A 25,874-nucleotide genomic window follows, 5' to 3' on the forward strand; every position below is an offset into this window, starting at 1 on the left:
CCGTCTCATCTTTTGTCTTCAGAAAATATACCCAAGAATATCGAGAGTAATCATCAGTTATTACCAAGCAGTACGATGTTCCCCCTAGACTCTTTACATTCACGGGACCGAAGAGATCCATGTGAAGTAGGTCTAGGGTACTGACAATTGAATTAACCTTCTTGGTGTGATGAGGTTTTTTGTGTTGCTTTCCCTTCTTGCACGATAAGCATTGGTCTTCAAGTTGAAGTTCTTCAAGGGGACACCAAGCACCAGCCCATTCTTGACAATGTAGTTCATTTTTCGAAGATGTATATGCCCCATTCTTCGATGCCATAATTCGGACTCCGATTCAGTTGCCTTTGACAGAAGACATGATTCTTCTGTTGCCATCTCAGTTGACCTCATATCCATGACGTATGTGTTCTTTTCTCTTGGAGCTTTCATCACCACCCATGCCTCTAGTATCTTGAAACCAGGATACAGAACAATTGCTTCATTTTTGGTAAAGTGCACTGTGTACTCTTTGTCACAAATCTGAGATACGCTCAACAAATTATGCTTCAACTCCTCAACAAAATTCACCTTCTCCAATTTCATTTTTCCATTTGTTACGGTTCCAATACCGGTGATTCTACCACCACTCTCTCCAGCAAAACTTACCCTACCTCCTTGAACAGGTTTCCATTCGTGTAACAAATTCTTGTTACCCGTCATGTGCCGGGAACAGCCACTGTCCACAACCCACAGATTGTTTGCAGTCCTGTTCAACTGTTCCTGCACGATTAAAGCAAATGATTAAAATCTGGGGACCCAAGACCTACTGGTCTTGGGTCGATTAAATCTGTTAACTGGCATCCCATACCTTGGTTGTCCAAAGTCAGTTTGAGAATAATTTCTGTAAGTTCTATAAGGATACCTTCTTGAGAATTGACTATGAGGCCATCCAAACCTTAGTTGATTAACTGAATTATAATTGTTGGTTCGGTTGTTTACTGGGAAAAACTGAGATCGATTTCTTTGAAATCTTGGATTAGTCCAATGTCTGAATTTTGGAGAGTTAGCATTCTTACCATTATAGTAATTACTGTTAGTTTTATTCTCAGTTTTCGGAGGCCTCATACCTCTGAATCTCTTATTTAGAGGGCAATTAGCAATTAGGTGTCCGATTTGATTGCATCTGAAACAACTCCTGTGTTCAACTTTCGTCTCAACAGTTGTTTCAGATGTTGAGGTTGCATTACTATTCGTTTGTCTAACATATGGTGGGACAAACGGGTTTAGGGGAGAAATCTTTTCAGTTGGCTTATATTCCTCCCCACGTTTTAGTACTACTACCTCTTCTTTTATCTCACTAGATTCGGATGTCTTGTCCGAATTTGATGAGACAAAACTAGGAACAGAAATCTTAACATTCGAAACAGGCTTACTCGTTTCGCTTTTTCTAACTTCAGGTTCTTTAATCGAAACTTTGACGGGAACTGTCTGACTAATCTCAACATCAACAGATTTCTGATTACTAGGATCATACGTATAATTATGGTTATACGGTGGTGGAACTTCAGAAAATCCAATTCCCCCTTTGTTAACTGGGGAACGTTGAACACTTACGATGTGATCAAGCATTGCTGAGGAATTTCTAAATTGCTCAATTTTTCTGTTTAATTCCACCACTTTTACCTGGTAATCAGCTATCTGTTTATCCCTGTCAGCAATTAGTTTGGTTTTTTCTTCTAACACTTCATAACTAAGATCAATTACTTGTATTTTTTCAGCTAGACTGGCTTTAAGACTTCTGATATCTTTTTCACTAGCTTTTATTTTTACCGAGTAACTGTTTTCTCTAGTTTTAGTGTAATGATGATCTTCTTTTAATGTTTTAAATTGAGCGTCCAAACTAACAAACTGATCAGTTATTGTTTTCAATTGTTCAGACAGATTTTCGCATTGCATACAAGGGAGTTCAGAACTTACCTCAGAAAGCTGTTCGTTCACTTCTGCCATGTAAGCTTGATTTTCCCCCTTCTCCCTCTCGCTTCCTCCAGTTTCGATGTTAACTAAATTTGCCTGTTCGAAGACTTCCTCAACCTGTAGATTCCAGTTATACCCACTATTGTGTCTAGATACCATAGCCTTATTCTCACTATCTCCCCCATTCTGTTGTGCAGGCCTGTTCTGGCTGCGTTCGACTCTCTCATTTGTACATTCCTTGGCAAAGTGACCATTTTGTTGACAGTTATAGCATCGAACCTTTGACTTGTCAAACCCTGGTCTTTCACCAACGAACTTTCTACCCGTTTTCTTCATGAACCGTTTAACTCTTCTTACTATCATCGCCATCTGCCACTGCAGATCCATCTCTTCCAGATCATCAGCATCAATCTGATCATAGTCTTCATCCAAAGTTGCGGGATCGACTATTTCACCTTTGATGTAATTCTCATAAGATGCAATGAAAGATGCATAGAGGGCAAACTGCTGTTCAGCTGATTTAACACTCATGGGCATCTGTGAATATTTGTTGGTTTGAGCATTTGAAGAAAAGTTACCAGTTGTGGCTTGAGGTTTTGAAGAATTATTTCCTGCAGCTACGAAACATACATCACCATCCATGTTGAGAGTCACATGACCATCATGAGTTGAGTTTGAGCTTGAGTCTCCTTTTGAGTAGTAAGCAGATGATTCTGACTTTGAACTTGAACTAAATTTTGCACCGTACATTCCCGGATCCTGAACCTGATCAGTTGGTGTCTCTTTCCGAACCATGTTAAGTTCAAAAGTTCGTAATTTATTGACTGTTGTTTCCAAATCAAAATCGGCAAACTCTTTATCTTCTCTCATCAACACCGTGTACATTTCCCATTTCGGTGGAAGAGCATCAAGGAGTTTCTCTACTATCTCCTATTCTTTGTATACAATGGAGTAATTGCCGAGTTCGGTCATTAGGTGATAATATCTTGTGATGATATCATCAAGTGATTCATTTTTCAAGTATTTGAACACCGAGAATTGGGTTTTTAATAGCTTAATTTTGGATGCACGTATCCCCACATTACCTTCATATTGATTTTCTAGCGCTTCCCATAGCTCTCTAGCGGTTTTGTATTTCCTGAAGGTGTGAAGAATCTCTTGTGGAAGAGCCATAGTGATCGCCGCATGAGCTTTACTCTCTGCCTCATACATTTTCCTCTCATCCTCATCCATCTTACTGTACTTCTTTATTTGATCACGACCCTCAAACAAGGCCGTTGGTGGAATGTATCCATCTTGTATGCACACCCACATCTTAGCATCTTGATATTTAACATACTGTTCAAACCGATATTTCCAAGCAACGAAATCGGTACCCTTAAGCATTTTCGGAGCCTTAGTTGCTGAACCGGCTTCAACTTCCATTTTCACTAGTTCCGTGATGTTTATCGAAGTCATCGTTGAAAGAAACACACCTCAAAACACGAGGAAAGTATAAAATAATTTTTTATTATTTTGAACAGTGCCCAGTAGGCGAAGTTAAGTATAACTTCGCTTAAGCTTAACTTCGCTAAACCTTAACTTCGCTTGCTTCTTAACTTCGCCTGATGTTAACTTCGCTTAATGACAACTTCGCTTAATTCAAGCGAACTTGTAAGACAGGCGAAGTTAATGATAACTTCGCTTAAACTTATATCTTCGCCTAAACCCTACAAACAGTTGTGGCAACTTCGCCTGATGAACACAAGGTTTTTGCAGGTTTGATTTTGACGTATTGCAAGGTATGCGAAGGTGTAATGGGTTATTCTTGATGGTGGGAGATGGGTAGGACACAAAAACTCGATATTTCAACGTAAACTCGTCCTGCGAATAGTCGAACGGAACGATTTCTACACTCGTATGATAATCCCGAACCACACAATCACGAGCAAATGCTCTGATACCAATTGTAGGTTCCCAGCCGGATGTACACGGAAATATCTCGTATTATTAGGTGCGGAATCCCTACGTAAGACGATACGAGTGTTAGACGCGATATGCGTTAAACCCAAGTACAAAGACACGTTACAGTACTCAATAGACACGTTGTATTGCAACTCCTTTAACACGTGATTGCCAAATCACAATTACACGTACTGAACCACTATTACAAAACAAGCCGTAGCCTAAAATATATATCCTTCGACAACTTCGCCTAACATGCTAGGCGAAGTTGTCAATAACTTCGCTTGCTCCACAAGTTCGCTTATAACAGGCGAACTTGTGGGACAACCTTTATAAACCAAAACCAAAACAAACTAACGCGATTACAGACACTAGATACTGAACTACTGACATCATGTACCAACAATTTTCAGCGGTTACTTCTCACACAACGCGTCCACTATCTCCTACAAAGTTGGGAAGTGGAGTTTCAACTTCTATGGTAGTGGCTATGAATCTATATATTGAATTCTAGATACCACTTCTCAAGTGCATTATTTATTGTGTTGCTAATTGACTCTTATCATGGATAAAGAATATAATCATCAAACAACTCTCTATGACGAGGAGGTACGTCAAATGTAAACAAGATATATATTGAACTGAGTTGTTCCTAAACATACCGATTATCATTATATGTTAAACATGTACTGACGCATAATGTCCTTAAACAAGTGCAATATACTGCTTATGATTTGTTGAAGTCTGGTCAACTTCTATATTTAATATGTACAAGTTTTCTAAATGTGATAGGAACATTAAAAAATGACGAGTTGAGAAATGGCGTATTTTATTTAGCCATTAGAATGAAGAAAGGAAGTGATATTCATCAACATCATGTACATAACTTATAATAGGTAATTAAATGATCTCATAGTGATATTTATGTAGACCAATGTCAACAGAGAAGTTTATCAATGGATCAACACTAAAATTATTAACCACGTAATGTAAACATCAATTTCTATGATAAATACGTAACAACGTACATCTTGTACGTTTTGAATCATCAATTTTTTAATTGTTAGGCACATAAATTAATTACCAGCAGGATGGAAGAGAATTACAATTTAGTAATTTACACTCGTAAGGCGATTGCAAGGTTGACTTAAATTAAAGGTGAATCCACCTGTTTGACTAAAGGAAGTTATTACTTATTAACATTTATTACTTCTAACTTGACATTTGTTTTGTAGAACACTTGCTTGCAGAACTTGAAGATATTCCAACTATAATGGACAATACCTTCAACAATATTCCAACTATATAGGAGACTACCAGGTTAGTAGATCATTACAAGTCCATTTAGACACATTGGACAGTTTGGCTTTAAAGTTAAACAACAGCTTTGGCGCAGAATTTAAAGGTTGAAGGATAATATTCGTTCATTTTTTTTTTTTGTTAACATAATTATTTGCGCAATTTGCAAACAATTTTAAATAATCACTGCTTATACGGTTGCTTTACAAAGCTGCTGAGATTAGAAGCTTTCAAATTTTGTCACCAAGGGTAGTATATTTCCAAAGATTAAAATTTGCTTAATATGCAAGCAATTTTAAATTATCATTGCTGATTTAGTTTTTGAGTCCATTCCTGTTGGTGCTCCAAATAAGGCAAACTTTTTCCCAAGTAAGAGTTTTATCTTCTAATACAAATGTCCATAAATACTTTACAAATTTTTACTGTTAAATATCTATCTTCTTTTTGTTGTAACTTTTTTGATCTTAGCGTGACATTCTTTTGTGCAATAGGTAGATGTAACTGTTAATTGTTATTGTTATTACTATTATTATCATTGTCATTATCGTTAGATAACAATGTTTTTTTTTTGTGCAATCAAGGCGAGAAGAACTGACATAAGAAGTTTTTGTAAAGCTGCATAATTTGATTGGAGATACATAACGTAAGTTATATTTATAGAGATCCTTTTTGGGTTTTGAGCATAGTTACAAAACTTTACTCAAGATATATACTTCTCATCCTTCAAATGTAAGGGGTATGTATGGTACTTGTGTTGTAAGCTATCAAGTAACCGAAGTAATGCATTTTATTTATTTTAAGTACTCTCTTGTAATTCCTATTTGATGTGTTTTAAAATAAGTTAGGCTTTTTTTTTCTTTCTTTTTTTGTACAAAACGAAACTGTACAATTGAGCACCTAAGGATCACAAACCTTTTTCATAAATAGCTGATTTATATATTGTGGTTGTGCTGATTTAAGTTGAAAAGTCAACCGGTGCTAGAGTAAAATTCGATCTAGTATGATGTCCATGTGTTTATGCGTGCGTACTGCATGCACGACTTGACTTAATTATTAATGCCCAATAATCTAATAACTGGAGAAGACTAAAGTAATGAAGAAATAGGGCAACTGGAGGGAAAAGAAAACAGAAAATTAAGCAATCATTAAGTGAAACATGACCGTTAAATAAAAATTTTGAAATTGATAAAACTATTTATTTTTATCTTGTTAAACGTAAAAAAATAATGTGATGACGTTAAACAACTCGTCCATCACACGTGTATATAGATAGCCTAACAACGAAACTTGATGTTATTGATTTTAGACCTAAGTTTATAATGATTTAATTAGGCATATATTTGATATATCATACATATTAAGGTTGTCTAATGTTCGGTAAGGCAAAAGCATACAACCCATTCGCATATTACATATTACACAGTGAAGCAAGAAACAAACATAAAAGATACCAATTTACACGTCAAAATACAACTATGCATCTCATGCATTATGCTCATTCATGTTATCGAATTAATGTGGTTGTTACATTCTCGTAATTGAAATGGAGAGAGAAAATGTGATAAGTTTTAGTGTAATTTTTGGTTTAGAGATAAGAGCATTCACATCCCGTTCTTCATCCTTATCTCTATAATTACACTACAAAACACTACATTTCTCTTTCTTGTTAAATTAAATAATACTTTTATCATTACAGTTTTCTCTCTCCTCTACTCACAACCAATCCAACAAATATTAAAAAATAAATAGGGGCAAACGATTTTCCCCAAATGTTTCCCCAAATTTACAAAAAAACACTACATATTTCTTTCCACCCTATAATTTACACTCACATTCATTCAAAACCCCACCCTATAATTTACCAATCCCCCTCACATAATTATGGGGGATGGGATGGGATGGGATGGGAATGCTCTAAGAGGTGGGATGAAAATGCTTAATTGAAATGTTAGATATCAGATGTACCTAGAAAGTTACATGAATGTTTTTATTGCTTTATGTTACTTTCAATAAAATTGTTCATTTTTTACCCAAATGAGTTGTACTTTTATATTAAATTTTTGTTTTGGTTTTGAATGTTAAGAAAGTTATGTCATTATGATATTAAACTTCTCGATTACCCGATGGGCATAAAACTAAAGTTGGTTATTGTTCTCTATGACCTCAGCATTTTATTCAGATCTGTTATATATGCTTATTAATGTTATTGGATTAATGTATCCGTCACATTTCCGCATTGATATTCCCGTGCACCGGACGTGAAAAGTACTAGTTTTAAGTAGAAAAAACATATTTCTACAAGATCCAAGGCATCTTTTTTACATGTTCCTTTGTCCTTTTGGGACATGCAATTATGCACACAACAATTATGCGTGTACTATGTACTATATGACTCATAATAATAATAATAATAATAACAACAACAACGTGAATGGTACATTTGTTTTATTAAAATAAAATATATGTATTGTAACAATGAAATTTGAAAGGGCCCCAAATTTTTCTTTACTTTAGGCCTCTAAATTAATTGGACAGCCCGAGTAAAACACAACATTGTGTAGCATCTAGGCATCTACCCACACTTGGCCCAACACCCCCTTTGAGGAGTAGGACAACGTTCCAATGTATAAATGTGTAACAACTTTCAAAGTACAAGTAGGTAATGCGTGTTACGCATTTGGTACAACTAAAGCCAGCATACAAAGAGTGAGACCTATCAACGTGGAAATTACACTTATAACCCTAGGCATTTTCCCTTTGTCAGTCCTCCTAAACATGGCCTCATAAATGGGCCAAGAGTTCACTAACCCAAAACAAGACAAAAACATTTGCCCAAAAAGCCCATTCATATTCACCCCTCTTATAACTTGAACAACCCCAAAGACGAATGCGACCAAATTAACGATCGCAACCGTCGCTAAAGGCACGAACATTGGCGACGGCACACCGAACTCAAAAATCCCATTGTTATATCTTTTACTTTGTTCATTATCAACCACTTTGCTTGTAACATGAAACCCCTTTGATGAGATTCCTAAGCGTTTAATGAAGAATTCCATAGACCCGAATACATATGATGAGAGACCGCGTATAAACCAAATCCGTTGATCATTCCACCATTGTTGGAATGTGCCTTGGGCCAACATGAAATCAAGACAATCTTGTACATTGGCCCCAAAAAATAGGAAAGCATACAACATAAACCAACTACTCGTGACCTGTGTTTCAACCGTCACAAAAAAATATTATTAGGGCTTTCCGGTATTTGCAAATTAAAAATATTACTTTAGGTATATGCATATTGCATACCTCGGGGAAGACGGAAACACGATTGAGAAGAGCGAGTTGAGGGACAAAAGAGTATATGATGATTGGAATCGACCAAATGGGCCAAAATGCATTGTGGGCATAAGCAAGGCCCATTAGAGGGCCCATGAAGCGGCTTCCATATGTTAACGGGTTGTGCTTTGAAAATACAACCTCTAGTAAACCAATGCACCACCTTCGGTTTTGGCTTAGTGCATCGTATAGGGTGATTGGTAGGTCACCCAAAAAAGCAGGCCTTCTTGGATGGAAGAATATCGACTTCCATCCCGAGCAGTGTTGCTGAAGGCCTGTATTAAAATCCTCAGATAAAGACCCATATCTAAAGCCCATCTGAAACAATAGAAATATTAATATGAAGTACTTCATGGGCTAACAACATTAAGCAACAAAATTTATGGGCCCGATTGGGCTTACCTTTGAGCCCCAAGTCGAATTGTTTTCATAATTTGAACCCGCGACTTCATGGGCCAAATCTAGTACTTTATTGTTTCTGATGGGCTTTTCAACCACATGACCAGGCCAGAGATAACGAGCCTCAGGCAATTCGGGCAATGATGGCCCGCCAAAGAAGACTCGGCGAACAAAAAAGCAACCGCTCCCAACATAACATGGGCCTTTGAGCCCATCCATCCCCCCTGGATTGATCACATAGAGACGTTTATATTCACTAGCATAGATGTCGCCCCTATTTATTCCATAAAACCGTTGCGGGAATTGAATGTACCCTAAATTGTGACGGGTCGATTCATCTGCATAAAAGCATAACATCCTCTGAAGTGTTTTTGGATCGTTTGAGTACATGTCACAGTCCTGAGTTAGGACTATAGGTGCATTTGTCATTACAGCCGATACCCGAAGCTACAAAACCACATTTCAATTTAAAAAAGTAAAAAAAAAATAGCTAAATAGAAAAGATTGATTGATCAAACAGTCAAACTTGGACTTGCTTACCAGTGTGTTAAGCGCACCAGCCTTAAAATTGTGTGGGTGGGCCTTATTTTTTTCTCTTGTAACATATATAAGATTGGGCATAGGATGTCCTTTCATGTCTTTCTCTTGTCCACTTTCTATCAGAACCTGCATCAATAAGCTAAATTAATATTATATACAAAATTTTACCATAAGTTTTAATGAAAAAGTAAGATACTCGAAAGACGACCTGAATTACTGCTGGATGATGATGACGGATAAACCCTTTGTCCCATTTGTCAAAAACATTGCGTTCATCTTCATTTGTAATATACTCTGCGTCTATGCTTCCTCTATCGACTACACTCTCAACCTTCATTTTCATTTTCTCGTACATCGCCTATTTTTTTCCAAAAAAATAAGATAAATTTCAAGATATTATTTACGCATTTAAGTTTGGAAAATAAAAGGAAAAAATAATCAGGCTAAAATCCAGTCAAAGGTCAACAGTTTTGAGGGCATGAATACCATGTTTCAAAGTATGAAGGCACTTATGCAAAAAGAAGAAAGTGACAAGGACCGTGGCACCCTTTTATTTTAAAACATACCCTTTTGACTTATACAAGTTGCTTGTCTCCTACACACCGCGGCGGAGACATGTATATTAAGTAGAGTGAAAAAAACTCACGCGATGTGACGAAACATTGGCTAGTATAGCTTTAGTTCCTTATTAAAAACTTGTAGAGTTGTTTGTGTGATTTAATGAAACCATATCAAAATGTTTTGAGGGTTAACCGTGTAACTGTTGAAACTTGAGAGTTATAATATGTAAATGTGTGGCGGCCTCGATCTCGAACGCTCCACTTTTTATACGTATTATAATGTCTACTTGTCTAGTTGAGATTAAAAGATAAACGATATGGTGATATTAGATTCAGAGACATTTATTTTTTAAATATATAATATTATTATTGTCATGTTGCCAAAATGGTGAGTTGATTCGTTGGGTCACATAATTTAAATTGACTGAGAATGGCACGTGAGGGCTGCACCTTTTGGTTCTTTTGTTTAATTGGTGGTCCGTTCAAGTTGTCGGTTGGTGGGACTGGATTAATCTCCTCAGTGAGTTAACTCAGGTAGGTAACTGTCAATTTCATTAACGAACTTACATTTTTCTTTTTTGGTATAAATAGCCATAACAAATTATAATTTAGAGCAAGTTATAAGTATAAACCTATGATACAAAATTGTATAAACTACATAATAAAAGATACTAGCTAAAATCAGTTAAATGTAGTTTATGGATTATTAATGCCCTATCTTGTATTTCAATGGATTTCCTGCTTCACATTACAACTTTTAGCTAAAGTTTGTAATGTAATCATATTAAATAGGGGTGACAATCTTGACTCAAACCCTTTCAAATAAGTCAATTTGAGTTAATTTAAAAGTTAAATGAGTTGGTTCGGGTAAAAGGTTTTAACTAAATTGGTCAAAATGAGTCATTCGAAATTTCATTCTTTTATTTTCAAGTCAAAATGGGTCGACAAGTTCAAAGAAATGGGTCGATGTGGGTTAGTGTCCAAAGGAAATGTGATAGGTTTTGGATCAGAACGGGTTTTCGTACAAGACAGGTTTTCGGCACGAAACGGGTTTCAGATTGGAACGGGTTCGGTTCAGGTTTCAAGCCAATACGAGTTTTCACTCGTGACGTGTTGGGTTTTGGTTTCTCTTGTTTCCGGACTCGTTTTTGGTCGATTCCGGACTCGTTTTTGTTCGTTTTTTTCAGTTTTTTTTGTTCGTTTTGTATTCTTATAGTTTCGTTTTGATTGATTTCGATTGGTGTGGTCCGGGTTTGGCTTTTTTTTCTTTGTTTCATTTTCGTCGATTCTTTCGGTTTCTGTTCGATTCTAGGTGGTTTTTTTTTATGGAACCGGGACAACGTAGGAAACATTTTATTGTTTATTTTTGTTTTGTTTATGATTTATATTTTGAGTTATAATTTTTTTAATTATTATTTTTGAATATTTTTTTGAGGGTTTTTGATTTTAATAGAAAACCCCTCAAAAAAATTCAAAAAAAAATCATAACTTAAAATATAAATAAAAAACGAAAAATCTAAAAAAACTAAAATGTTTCCGCCGTTATTCTCGTTCAAAAAAAAAAAAAAAAAACCCTTAAAACCCGGTTCGACCCTAACCTATTTCGACCCAAACCAAAACAACCTTTTTTTAATTAACCCGTTTTGACCCAAACTCATTATGACCCATACTCGTTTTGATCCATGACTCACTTCAACCCATGACTCGTTCGATCCAACCCAACCCATTTACCACCTCTAATATTAAATAAATACTTGTGATCAAGATTCTACATTATTCTAGTAAAGAAGCTTGAACTCTTTTATAGCTTTAAAAAATTAAAAACCACTCAAACTGGATTATTGTTTATACTTTTATGAATATTTTATAAATGCTAAAATCTTAAATATATTACCACTTGGTAGGTTATTCTTTTTAAATACAGCAATATAGCATAGATTATAGATAGAGAAATTATAAAGAAAAAATTAACCAAGTTTTCTAACTTCCATACAAGTTATTGTAACAAACAATTAAAAAGAACTGTTGAGACACTTCTGAGTTACTCGAAATCAGCTCGTACACTTGAATCGAGCCAACTAAAACAAGCTCAAGATTGAGCTTCACATCAAGCTCAGTTGGTTTGCCATCCTAAACCAACGTTTTATTATATAACTTTTATATAATATATTTATATATAACAACTATTATTATGAATAAAATTATAATAAAACTAATTAAGTTATATATATATATATCAAATTTATTATCATAAATATATATGTAAATAATTATGAAAAAATATAAATTAAGTAAATAATAGACGTGCCTAATCCAAACTTAAAATACTACTCACTATCCAAGTCAAGCTCAACTTTCTTAAGTTAAAATGAGTCGAGCTCAAGCCTCAACTGAACCAACCCAAAAGTAAGTTCAAAACTAAGGAGGCCGTGGTGGCTTAGTTGTGGGGTGCGTTTTCCTCACAGAACGCTTACTACACTCAGCCTTAGTGTCATAATAAGTGAAATTTAGTTATCTAATTATTTTCAATATGATATAGCTAAAACCATTTTTAATATAAAATATAACCTGTTAAGGCTTTAATAATAATAATAATAATAATGTGAAACTACAAATACTTAGAGCGTTTTTGTACCTTAATATCAGCAGAGTCGGCAAATGCACCGTCGTTTAACCGGAAATAAGCCTCCGGGCATCTATCCACAATATTATTATCCCTACAAAACGGCAGCCATATCTTCGCAAACTTGGCAGCCTCCACGAACGCAAAAAGCGTCAGGTGGGACCCACCATCATCGGAAACATACACCGACATCTTCTCCGGCGGGTACTCATACGCCATCAACGACAACGCCGTGTTCACCACGTTCATCGGCGGCTCCTTGTACGGATCCGCCGTGCAAATGAATATATCCACCGCCGGAAAGTCCTCTTTACTCGTTTCAAGATTCTCCGGGAAGACTTGCCGGCGAGTTGGGTATAGCCGGAATGAGGTGGTGGTGGCCCACATGAAGGCCAGGATGACGTCAGCGGTTAAGAAGAGTGTGTTGGTGGGGTGGTGGTAAAGGTGGTGGTGGATTAGGGTTAAGATGGCTAGAGAGTATATTCCAGCGAAGATTCGGTTGAGGGTGGTGCGGCGGAGGAGGTGGACGGTGTGGAGTGGTGGTGGGGTGGTGGTTGACATTGTGATGGTTGTGGTCGTGTATAGGGTGTGAAGAATGTGAGTGTAGTGAGGATGTATTTATATTGAGAGATTGATAGGTGTTGATTGGTTTCATGTTTGAATGTTTGTTTACTAATTAAGGCTAATATATTGTACAATTGTACTTTTTAAGATTTTATGTCACAAGTTTAATAATTGGGGAAAATTCCCAAAATGCCTAAAATCCATAAATATTTTCAAAATAGCTCACTAAATTTGAACTGAGGTAACGAGATCTGACGAAATCTTTAAATCAATAGAATTTTGATAAGTGTAATGTTTTCTGAAAATCCGACGAGTTATTTGAAAATGTTAGGTGACCAATCCATATTTTTCACTAAATCCTCTTTAAAAAAAAAACAGTTTTGCCAGACGGTTTAATAATGTTTTATATCAGATCCCTTCAAATTCCAAAAACTTGGCAAATTATGCATTTAAACTCAGTCTTTCAAGACGTATTTTTGGTGAATTTGTACCAAGCAGACCATAATTTTGAAAATATTGAAGGACTCATTCATATTTTTTCACTAAATCTTATTCTCAAAAGTTGTCTTGCCAGACGGCTTATTAAGGTTTCCTACTTGACCTCTACAACTTTTAAACACATGGAAAAATTTGTCTTTCAAGACACATATTTGGTAAATTTGTACCAGGGGTCCATAATTTTGAAATTATTGAGAGACCCGTCCATATTTCTTCACTAAATCTTATTCTTAAAAGCTGTTTTGCCAGACGGTTTATTAAGGTTTTATACATGACCTCTACAAGTTTTAAACACATGGAAAAATGTGTCTATCAACTTTGTCTTTCAAGATACATATATGTTAAATTTGTATTAAGGAGACGATATTTTAGTTAAATTCTTCCGGGTTCATCCATATTTTACATTATATGTAGAATCTCATCTTCCTCAATCATTCACCTTCCTTTCCGCAATCATCTCTAACACTTGATGTTTGAAGCAAGACTAACACCTCCATGTTTACAATTTATTGGAACATAATCATAGCTTCCATTACCGGTTTGCCAATTACCACCATAACAAACAACAACATTATCAAATTCCATGGAAGATGAAGGTTTTATGGTAGTATGAGCCGGTTTATTTAAAGGATGAAGGAGAAAGATGAAGATGAAACACATGTATATAAAAAAAATAATGTAACTTATATTCATTGGATGATCATGTCGGAGTAGACGAAATTACATAAAATCTTGTCGGCGTAGACGTATTAAAAATTAACATCGTAGGTGTGGACTAGATTTCAACTCATAAGAAATAAACTACTAGCTTGTCTCCTTGATACAAATTCACCAAAAACGTGTCTTGAAAGACTGAGTTTAAAGACACAATTTCTCAATTTTTTGGAATTTGAAGGTATCTTGTAGGAAACATTATTAAACCATCGGGTAAGATTGTTTTATTAGAAGAAGATTTAGTGGAAAATATGGACTGGTCCTCCAACATTTTCAAATAACTCGTCGGATCTCGTCGCCTCAGTCCAAATTTAGTGGACTATTTTTTAGAATATTTATATATTTTGCGCTATTTTCTCATTTCTCTCTCCTCAAAAGGGTTATTTTAAGAATTTTCCCTTAACAATTGCTATCCCGCCTCTCATTTCTATAATTAAATTAGAAAACACTAAATTTCTTTATTCTATTTAATTAAATCATAGTTTATTATACCTTTATCATTACGGTTTTCTCTTCCCTCTACTCACAATCATTTCAACAGATATTAAAAAAATATGGGCAAACACATTTTTTCAAAATTTACAAAAAATCACTACATTTTCTCTATTCACCTTATAATTTACACACAACCTCATTCTATAATTTGCAAATTTCCCTCGCATAATTTCAGAGGTTGGGTTGACAATGCTCTAAGAGTGTTATTCAAAGCAATAGTCTTTATATGTTGGAGTGTAGTTGTGAGTAGAAGATAAATCAAACGTGTACCGTTTATTAGCAAATTGAAGAAACAATATTCATATTTTATAACTTTTTAATATTCGTTGAAAGTGGTTATGAGTAAAGGAGATAGAAAAAATAATAATAAATGTATAAAAATATTATTTAATTAAAAAAATAAAATATAGTAATTTTTAGTGTAATTATAAAGATTGAGATAAAGAGGTTGTTGAAAATGCTGCAATAGATTCCGCCATGAGCCTCTTATTAGGGTTTTTCTTAGTGGTTTTCTCTAGAAGACTCGAGTTCGATACCATGAAGCTAAAATAATTGAGAGAGTCAAAGCACGCCATAGGTTTCAATTAAACCCACTCGAGTTTGGTTTTTCATACATGATAAAACTAATAAATACAAGTTAACACTAAATCACGTAATTTGTTGTTGACATTCTTGTTTAAACCCACAAAACCATCCAACCTGTTATTGATATGGTTTCATGTTTTTTTCAAGATTTTAAGTCGACTGGTTATACTGAAACCGACAATTTATTTTTCTAGTTTAGCCAAAACATTCCTTTGTTTCAAATTGGACTGATAATATTATTTGCACGCAACCTATACATGTGATAATGTGCAAATAGAGTAAAATTTTTAAAACAAGAAATGAAAAAAAATTAGTCTGATGACTTTTTATGTACAAAACGTGCAAATAAACATTGATAAAATAATTAAGCGATTTAGGTTATTTTTTTTTTGTTCTCACGTTATTTTAATGACCGAATCATGTGTATATAACATCTGAAATACTTAGGTTAGACAGAAAATACTTATTTGTTAGATATGGTTTTCAGAGATAAGAGGGATGAGGTTGAAACAAAAGTTTTAGAATTCATGAGGGACAACAAAAGATAAGTAGATAAACTCTAATCCTAATCCATTTTGAAGAAAAGTGGCTTAAAGTTAAGAGTTGATTAGAAAAAAAAGAGGGATTTAATTTTAAATACAAAGTTTATCGGATTTGGGTTGAAGTTTGAATGAGATAAAGATAGATTTAAAATAGAAAGGGAGTAGACACAAGAAATTTTAATAAGTCATGGGCCAATGAAAAGTTTTTTTTTTGTATTTCATTTGTAAGTATGACAGAAAACTGCCATGACACAAGTTAGGTTTGTGAAATAGATAATTTATTTTTGTTAAAAGTGTTTGAACTTTGAAATACAAACCCAATGGCGTAAAATAGCCTATTTTAGAGTGTATTTCAAGAGGGTTAATAACACTGATTATAAAGGAAAAGACCAAGGTACCAACAGGCTATCCGGAAAAGGATATTCTGACAATAGATATACTCTAACCAGATGTAGTTTGTTAGATTTTAAATATGTGCATCTAACTTAGGTCTTTCGGTAATTTTTATAAAAAGAAGAATATCAACAACTCATATGGTTCTAAATAATTTTTTTATTAGATAAGAAACTTACACCCTCTCTATTTTAGTAGTTATTTCTTCATATTCTAATTCCTAGATTTATTGTCCATTTATTTATTTCTATTGATTTCGTTTTTAACATTTGTTTTAAGTAAATAAGAAAAAATCTTAGATCACCGACGCTTCAAAATGATTGGAGGTGTTTCATGATTCATATAGCATCTTTTTTTCTGGGGTATTGTTGACAACTTGACAAACTTTTTTATTGTTCGTAGTATCAAATAAAGCGCAATATGTGCGTGCGTTATGTCCGGCGTTTTGGGCTATAACGGCGAGGGCACCCCCCCCCCCCCGTTTTGGCTTTTTTTTTCAAACGTTTTCTACATAACGCAATTCATGGCTCGAAAATTAAAAAAAAAACACTTTCAACCCTCCAACGTTCATATGACCGTTTAAAAAAAATAAAAAATAAAATATATATATATATATATATTAACTAACTTCATCCTCAATTAAAACTCAACAAATTTATAAATCTTTCTGATGTGGTGAAAACAGTCAATTATATATTAACTAAACTAAACAAGTAATAAAAACTAGATTTAAGACTCAACTACACAAAACACAGGGAAGTGAACCGGTCAATTGTACTAAAGCTAAGTAAGCCCGGAATATCGAACCCACATGACTCTATAAATTACGTTAATTAACTAATTAGACTCGACTTACGACACAACTATTTATTATTAATGTTTAAAGGGGGATTTTTAAACTAAGATTAATCTAAGAAAGCAAATAAACAAGTAAACGAGAAATAAGCAATTAAACACAAGATCGAAACCAATCAGAGAAGGAATCTACCTAGGTAAGAATCCCATGTATCAACAATCATCAAGCAATGGACAAATAACATGATATGGAAACTGATTTCTAAACGTATTCATCTAACAAACCCTAAAGGACCCTCAATCGCATCAAGTAAAATCCTAAAGAATGAATATTAGATTATTAAGCAATAAGTTGTATTGATTTATGCAAAGTCATCAATTAGAGTTAATTAATAGTATCTAAAGCAAACAATCTTACGAAACACTACAACCCTAGATAACTTGATAAACTTAACATGACATCATGAACATGGATCAACACAATAAGCAAGAATATTGTCACTATCTATCCTAGCATGCAATTGACCAAGACACATGAATAACTCCTCACCTTACAGCTTTTGGAATTTAGCAAAGCATTTAAAATCCTAATCAACGATTAACAAGCTTCTATGATCTAATAGGCCTATTCAATCACAATAATCAAAACACCAAGTAATGATTAAACATAAACCCTAAATCTAAAGAACACAATCAAAAGATTAAAGATCTATGTGAAGCTAAAATTAACAATCAATCAAGATAATAAACACTCATATGCATCATGAAAACAAAATCAAGTCTTTACTATTAAAATAACGAAACCATAATCAAAACATTATCCAAAGCAAAAAATCATGCATCAAACATGTTCATCAAACCTAGGTAGACATGAAGTCTAGCCTAGAATCATTATTAAAAACAATCCTAAACAAGTATTAAAAACAAAGAGGAAAGACATCAAAAATAATGAACAAGGAACGAATGTTAGAGCGATAAAACCCTTTGCAATTGATCCTTGAACACCCGGATGAAAGAATTCTTGATCCTCCTTGGTTCCTAGCTTCAAATCACCTTCAAAACCTTGGAAAACCTCTCAAAATTGGCTGCCAAAAGTCTCCCCATCGGCTAGGGTATAAAGATGTTTATATATCGAGAAATCGGGCTTGAACTTGTAAAAACGGGCTGACCAGAAGGCCTAGGCGCCCGGTGGCCGCCTTGGGCTTTGCCTTAGCGCGGCGCGGCGCCCTCCAGGAGGGAATTTCCGGATTTTTTTATTATTTCTTGATTATTCATATTGGTTCTTGATGGATTTCTTCCTTGAATCCAAGTAACGATGAGAAGCTTCTAGACCTTCTTTCCCTTAACTTTCAAGCCACCATCTACATGACAACAAATAAAAACACTAAGTGAAACAATCACGTAACCAATTATGAACAAAACAAACATAAACTTCGCATGAAAAGATAGAAAGAATTAAGTTTAACATGAAAGACACCAAAAGATATAAAACACGTAAACATATAATAAACTTGACTCAAAACTTAAATTAAAGAAAGATAAACGAAACACGAATCAAACCGAACTCAAAACATTAAAGAAACACAACTTTACACGGGATACGAGATGTATAAATAGATGTATATCACTTTCTTTCTACTCTATATTTCTTAACACCAACTTCCCTATAAATGGATTCTCCTACTTCTATATATAATCAGTTTTTCGGGCCCGACCGACAAGTCGAAGACAACGCGGAGGAAGAGGCGGTTACGAGTGCGATTGTGCTCGCAACAACTTATTTTTGTTATGTTAGCTCTCATCCACCCCCGTTTCAAAAAGAGCATATATCGAACGAGATCGTATCGAAGCCAACAACCGGTTGATGGCGGATTACTTCGGCGACTCGCCGAGATACAAGAACCCGAAGACCTTTAGGCGTCGCTTTCGGATGTCTAAAAATTTATTTATACGCATCACCAATGATTTGGAGCGTGAGCTTGATTACTTTAAGCAAAAGCCGGACGGTCGAGGGACGCTAGGATTAACGACTATTCAGAAGGTTACGTCAGTCGTACGCGTGCTCACCTACGTAAACACGGCCGACATCAACGACGAGTATTTAAAGATGGCCGATAAAACAACTCCTGCCTTGGAGTATTTTTGTTACGGTACGTTTATGTTTTTTTTTAATATTTATATCACTTGTTTACTTTAATCAATTATTTTATAAAAGTTGTGTAAAATATAGGAATATTGAAACTATATACCACATTATCTAAGAGAGTCCAACTGGAACGATCTACAACGTATTTACGATGCCCATACAAGGGTGCATGGTTTATCCGGCATGATAGGGAGTGTAGATTGCATGTATTGGGAATGGGCTAATTGTCCAACTGCATGGCAATGTCAATGCACACGAGGTGACCAAAAGGGACCAACGATCAGCCTTCAAGTGATTACTTCATACGACCTTTGAATTTGGTCGGCATTCTTTGGTGTTCCCGGTTCTAACAATGACATAACCGTCTTAGAACAGTCGCCTGTGATGGAGAATTACGTATCTGGGACCGTTCCCGTCGCTTTGTTTTGGGCTAACGATAACTTCTACCATCATGGGTACTATCCGGATGATGGAATATATCCAGAGTATGCGATTATCATGAAAACATTCAGAGACCTGTTATGTCGAGAGGTGTTTTGGGGTTCTTCAACAACGCTAACATTTTGTTGAAAATCCTTGTCGTCTATGGTCTTTAGAAAGAATGAAATGTGATATGCATGCGTGTATCATAATGCATAACATGATCATTGAAGACGAGGGAAGAGCAATATGTCTAACTTTCATACCGGACTCGAATCCACCACGAACTCTAGCAAGTATGGAGCAAAGACTTGAAAACTCGGATTTCGTGCGGTCAAGAGAGATACATAACGCACTAAAGGGGGGTTTGGTACAACATCTTTGAATGAATCGCCGTTTGCCAGGTGAAAATGTAAAAGACATCATAAGTCTGATTTGGTGCAATATTCTTGTTATTTGATTATTTTTAATTTAAAAAACAAAAAAAAATGTTAAATGACTGGGTGCCACGTGACGCATAACGTCCGAGGGTGGAAAGTTATGACTACAACATTTTTTTGCAAAAAACCATAACTCTGACTGGGCATCACGTGACGCATAATGCACAGGGAATGACATTATAACTACACATGGTCTTAGTTTTATTCTTATTAGGAAAATCATCATAAGTGTGAAATCCAATGATCCAACCTGTTAGAAACAACATTTTATTATCTTTAATTTGAATATTAAATTGTTATATTTTTTTAAAAAAAACTTTAATAATAAAGGAATAAAACCAATTGGTCCAATGGCAATTAAAAACCAAGCCCAACTCTCAAGGAGAGTTAGGGTGGTTGACTGATACTGGCCCCGACATTTTACTAGGCGTGAAATTTAATGTTTAATGTAAAAAATATGCACTTTTAATGTTTAAATTCTAATTACTCAACTCATTTAAGCCTATTTTATAAACAAAATTTTGTTGCACAACTCAAAATATAACCAAGTAAGCTTATTTAAAAATTAAATTGTTTAAATTAAATAATTTTAAATGAGGATAAAAAATTGTAAAATATAATCCTTTTACTTGAGGATAAAAAAAATTCCACATTCAGCACAAAAAAAATTTAATAATTCACAGAGACGCCCTGTCTAGTGGTAGCCTCATGATTTTTTTGTGAGAGATTATGAGTTCAAGTATCGCATATATGCTGAGAAGGGGTTTTCCCAATTATGGATTTCGACCTAGGTGGATGCACCAGATCACCATGATATGTTATTCGGGTGAAAGGTTGATCTATATGTCAGAATGATCCGGGTATCCGGCCCTTTGTTTTTCAATATATAAAAAGGGTGTGGCCCGTGGGTAACGTTTTACAGCTTGCCACTATTAAATGGATATTCCTTCACACAAAGTTGTTGCCTCCACCAAACATGAATGACCATAATAATTATTACAAGTGCTTTTTTAATTTTGTCACTACAAATCGTTACATTTATTTATGTAAACTATTTGGATCTTTTGGTCACCACTAGTTTTTAAGTCTTAAAACAAAAAACATATGCTACTAGCAAGTGCATAGCTGCATACTCTCTAAAGTTTAATAAAAAAAGGTACTTTAAAGGCAAGTCTTTGTTGGCACAACAACTAGCTCGAGAGAACAAATGCCATTCCTTTCGCATAATACGATAGGAGATGACAATATCCATTGAACAGAGATATACCATTGGAGGTCTACATGATATTCGAGAATGTGTTGATGCGAATAGCCCCACGAACACAACTTGAAGGCATGGTTGTTGTAAGATGATATGATACACTAAACATGGGTGTTTATCGGGTCGATTTTCGAATTTTCGAATTAGGTTGTTCGATATCAGAAATTTTTGAAATACGTTTGAATTTGAACTGAATCATATTAAAAAAAAATCGAAACTATTTCGAATTGGGTTGAATTTGGGTTGATTTGAATTCACATGTATTACGAAAAAAAGCTAACAAATAACATAATATAAAAGACAAAAATTATATAACTTATATTTGAATAATTGGATTGGTTCTGTTTGGAATTCATGTATTCTAATTTGTATGTTAAGGATCCAATTCAATTTCAGTCCTAATCGAATTGTGGTTTTTCAAGTTATGTTCGAACAACAAACTTACACATCATAACTATCACATGTGTGATGTGTACCGTCAAGCACTTAATTGTGGGACTCATAATTTGTATGCTATATAGCGTTAGGTCAAAGACATGCTGGTATACAAAAATCCACCTGATATATGACAAACCAAGGGCTCCTACATGTCGGTAAAGGATGTCACTAAAGCATTATGGCAAGAAGGATAATTTGAGAGGATTAGATAACGGTTTAAAAAGTATAATTTAAGCTACCGCCACCTAAAGACAGAGCAGGTGGTCATGGGGTTTTCCCTTAGAGGTTTTGGGCTCGAGCCTGGAGTGTCAAAACAATTGGGTCGGTTGAAATCTCGTTATAGGTTTCGAACTTGGGTAATTAAAGAAACACGGATCCAATCCCCTAGTATGGGTCCTGGATCCAATGAGTCCACAGGGTAAAATACGGATAACTATTAGTACGATATGAGTATGACTTCCCGAAGTCCAATGACCGGAACCTGCAAAATAGACACCGTGAGTCTCGTTACAGGAAGGACAAGATGGGGGGTCTTCCTGTAACCATCATCCGGCGTGAGAATCAGTAACGTTCGTAAAGAGAGAAGTCCTGAAGTAAACAGACTAGGAGTAGGAATATATGTAAGTAAGATTACCGGTGAATGAATGAATACCTCATGTATGTTGACAAGGTATTTATAGCCGAATGATGTAGGAAGGTGATTGGGCCAGCTGTCCTCTTCCAGAATATCTCGATAACCGCCTGGACGCGTGTCCTCTTGTGATAGGTTGAGCTATGCGTCCCATGTGCATGGGTATAACAACCTGGACACACGTCACCCAATGATAGGACAGATTGCACCCTGGCCATGTGCACGGTTATAACAACCTGGCCCGGTGTTCCTCATTCATTGGTAGGCAAGTCACGTATTCTTCAAGTAACAATCGTGAGCGTTCTTCTAGAGGGTAGTTAGTTATTGACAGCTGTCCAGTTGGCATTGCCTTTCGGTCATTTTGGCGGACCAATGCCTTGTCTTGCGGATGACTTCTGAAGGTGCCAGGATGCTTCCGCGCGTGGTATGAGGACGTTCTTCCTCTACCGTGATATGCGAGTGATCCATATGTCCCGCGGGTGATATGTGAGAGGCTCCTCTATGACCCGCGAGTGGTACTTAAGGGTATTTGGGTCTTTTTGGTACCCTACCTCTATAGTAATGGATTCAAACGCTGTTAAGAAAAAATATAATTTGACATTATTCCAGTTAGTAAAATACATTTCACACCTTGTGGTTAGCAAATAGTTATAACATTCATTCTTTAATTTAACTTCAATTAACATTGCATGATCTGCTTTCATTGTTTTGCTACGAATGAATCTGCCGAGTCTCGGTGTGAATGTTTTTAGAAATGGTATTTTGGATAGTGTCAATTGTCAAATGCCTTGCAGGCCCAAAGTTATATTAACCAGATACCCAAAACTATGCCCAAAATTACAGAGAAACCAAACTATAAGACATCACAAAGTCATTTTCTTGACTTTGTCATTACTTTGATTTTCACCAGTCCAACATCTCCTTGGCTGCAGCCACATTCACCAGGATAGGAATTTCAGCCATAACCAAATATGCCACCAAATTACTCGGTACGCATATTTAACACCTGCATACTATTAAAGTACTCAGAAAACGTAGATATACATTTTATTCCATCCTATTGTTATGAACGTTTTTCTTTGTTGTCGATCTTAATTTGATGCGGCTAGAATAACATGATGCCTAATCTGAGTTCGAATTATTTGATAAGCACATGATGAAATTTGAATCCAATGTTAGATATTTTAGTGTATATAGATTTACTTGTTTTACCGATGTATATCATATTATTCATCAAACAAGTCATGAGATGCGGGTTACACATTAAATTTTTATTTTTTTTTTGAGTTTACTGTGATCTTAAGGGCTAAGCGGCAATCGAGGTTCCAACGGAGCAACGCGTCTTTGAAAAGGGTTTGGGCCATCAATCCATGTAGTAGGTCTAGAGACGGCAAACCCATGGTAGGGTCCAAGAGGCATCCACTGCTTCATTAGCAACTAACTAGGTCCAAATTATTACACCAATTTTACAACTCCACCAAAAATAGTTAACGCCAAGACAATATTAATCGAAATAAAAAACCATTTTTCTTCTATGTGGACAAATTGTCTGAACAACGGGCACAATGTCGCCTCATCTCTGACAAGAACACCACCTGTCATTACCTGTACCGAACAAAACTCATTCCGCGCGGGGTAGTTATGCCAAGCATCTCTCTCTCTCTCTACAAATAAATGGTTGAATGATGGATTGGGATGAATGAGGAGCATTTCATAGTTGAATGTTGGTTATGGACAGAATTAAGTGGCACTGGTGTTGAGAAGATAGAGCATGAATTATGGTGAATGAGGGGAATGGCACTCCCTCCACCCTAAGAACGAGAACCGGTTGATGACTTCTTTTAGCCTACTTATTGATACTCTCGTATTATCAAACAAGGTCCCGTTTATCATTCCACAAACACCAACATGCCTTAAGAATAATCGATTGACTAACATTCTTCCTTCCATCATGGGCCTTTACGATTGAGTGTTCTTTTAGAAGGTCACTAACCGCAAAAGCATAAATCGGTGGTATAGCAAGCCAATTACTTATGAATTGACATATGACCGATACTACGTAACATGAGATGAGAACATGCTCCGCTGATTCCGATACAACTTCACACAAAGGGAGAACCTTTACTCCTTCAAGAACGCCTCGTTTATGTAGCTCATCCGATGTTGATATTGGCAGTTTGGCACTCTACGTTAACTTGAACCTGAAGCCCCATTGGTCTTCTGTCTCAATGGCATGATGGATAAGGCTTGAGATCTTTGATGTATCAGGGTCAAAACCTGACCCAAGGGGGTTTTCCCACGGTGATGCGTTTCCTCCTTGATGGTGTTCTTGGGTGAGTCAGATATGGAGCGTCAAAATCAGTATGTGCGGTTGACATTTTATTTCAAAAAGGCTCACTCGTGTATTGGGAATTGATCAAAACGCTATTCAAATAAAAAAGCAAAAAAATTACAGGGGTAAACACTCTATTGTATACCGCTCTATGTTTATTATTATTATTATTATTATTATTATTATTATTATTATTATTATTATTATTATTATTATTATAGTCTTGAATTAGTTTAATCATCCAAGCACCATTCTTAGTTTTTCGAATTTATGATTAGTATAATCACAATTAAAGATTGAACTTTATTCTCTCTGTCCATAGGAATTAGATAGTGTTGAAGCGCTCACCTAAGAATTATATGTGCATTTATTGAGCCTCATTGAAAAATAGTTATGGACAAAAGAATCAAGGGCTTTTAATAACTATGGGTTAAATAATTCAATCTGACACGATTGACACCCTTAGCGTATCAATGGTCGAAGACAGGAGGATAGATTGTGAAACAAGTCAAACCAATAACATATTAAAATTTTACAAACATAGAGTCAAATGCCAAAATTAAGTTTCATACAGTAATGAACAAAAAAGTCATCCATCCTCCAACAAAACATGTCACCAACATTAATTATCCACCAAAAATTACAAACGGATCATCTAACATAACATGCAAAAAATTAGGATGGTCTAGGTATCGGTAACTAAAATACTGATATCAAAAATCGTCAAAAAAAAATATGTTTCATACAGTAGTGAACAAAGAGGTCACTCATCCTCAAACATAACATGTCACCAACATTATTACATTAATCATCTAACGGAACATAGGAATAAATTAATTAGGGAAGAACTCGGATCATCAAACACAACATACAAAAACATCGATACCAAAAATCATCAAATATGGATATCGTTACCGAAAATGTTCGGTTATTTCTCGTGCCTAACCGATCCTGAAACCTCAAAAG

General features: G+C 35.3%; 1 protein-coding gene across 1 annotated transcript; it reads right to left on the bottom strand.

Moving 5' to 3' along the window:
* Positions 1-7,793: 7,793 nt before the first annotated feature.
* LOC143604189 (cellulose synthase-like protein G3) lies at positions 7,794-13,215 on the bottom strand. The gene is made up of 6 exons (XM_077080750.1): positions 12,667-13,215; positions 9,680-9,829; positions 9,472-9,597; positions 8,935-9,378; positions 8,503-8,850; positions 7,794-8,411 (listed from the first exon to the last, which is right to left on the bottom strand). The coding sequence occupies exons 1-6, from the start codon at positions 13,213-13,215 to the stop codon at positions 7,863-7,865; spliced, it is 2,166 nt and encodes a 721-aa protein (XP_076936865.1). The 3' UTR covers positions 7,794-7,862.
* Positions 13,216-25,874: the final 12,659 nt, after the last annotated feature.

Source organism: Bidens hawaiensis, unplaced genomic scaffold, assembly GCF_021521415.1.
Source record: "Bidens hawaiensis isolate Kalapana, Puna unplaced genomic scaffold, B.hawaiensis_p1.1 tig00001961_1, whole genome shotgun sequence".
In the NCBI taxonomy this organism is placed as follows: domain Eukaryota; kingdom Viridiplantae; phylum Streptophyta; class Magnoliopsida; order Asterales; family Asteraceae; genus Bidens; species Bidens hawaiensis.

What these genes read in the sequence shown, in the direction of transcription:
- LOC143604189 (XM_077080750.1), bottom strand. Translation starts at nt 13,215, where the DNA reads ATGTCAACCACCACCCCACCACCACTCCACACCGTCCACCTCCTCCGC. An exon ending in ATCATCCAGCAGTAATTCAG is followed by an intron (nt 9,598 to 9,679) that starts GTCGTCTTTCGA and finishes TTATTGATGCAG; the next exon opens with GTTCTGATAGAAAGTGGACA. An exon ending in ATTCGACTTGGGGCTCAAAG is followed by an intron (nt 8,851 to 8,934) that starts GTAAGCCCAATC and finishes CTATTGTTTCAG; the next exon opens with ATGGGCTTTAGATATGGGTC.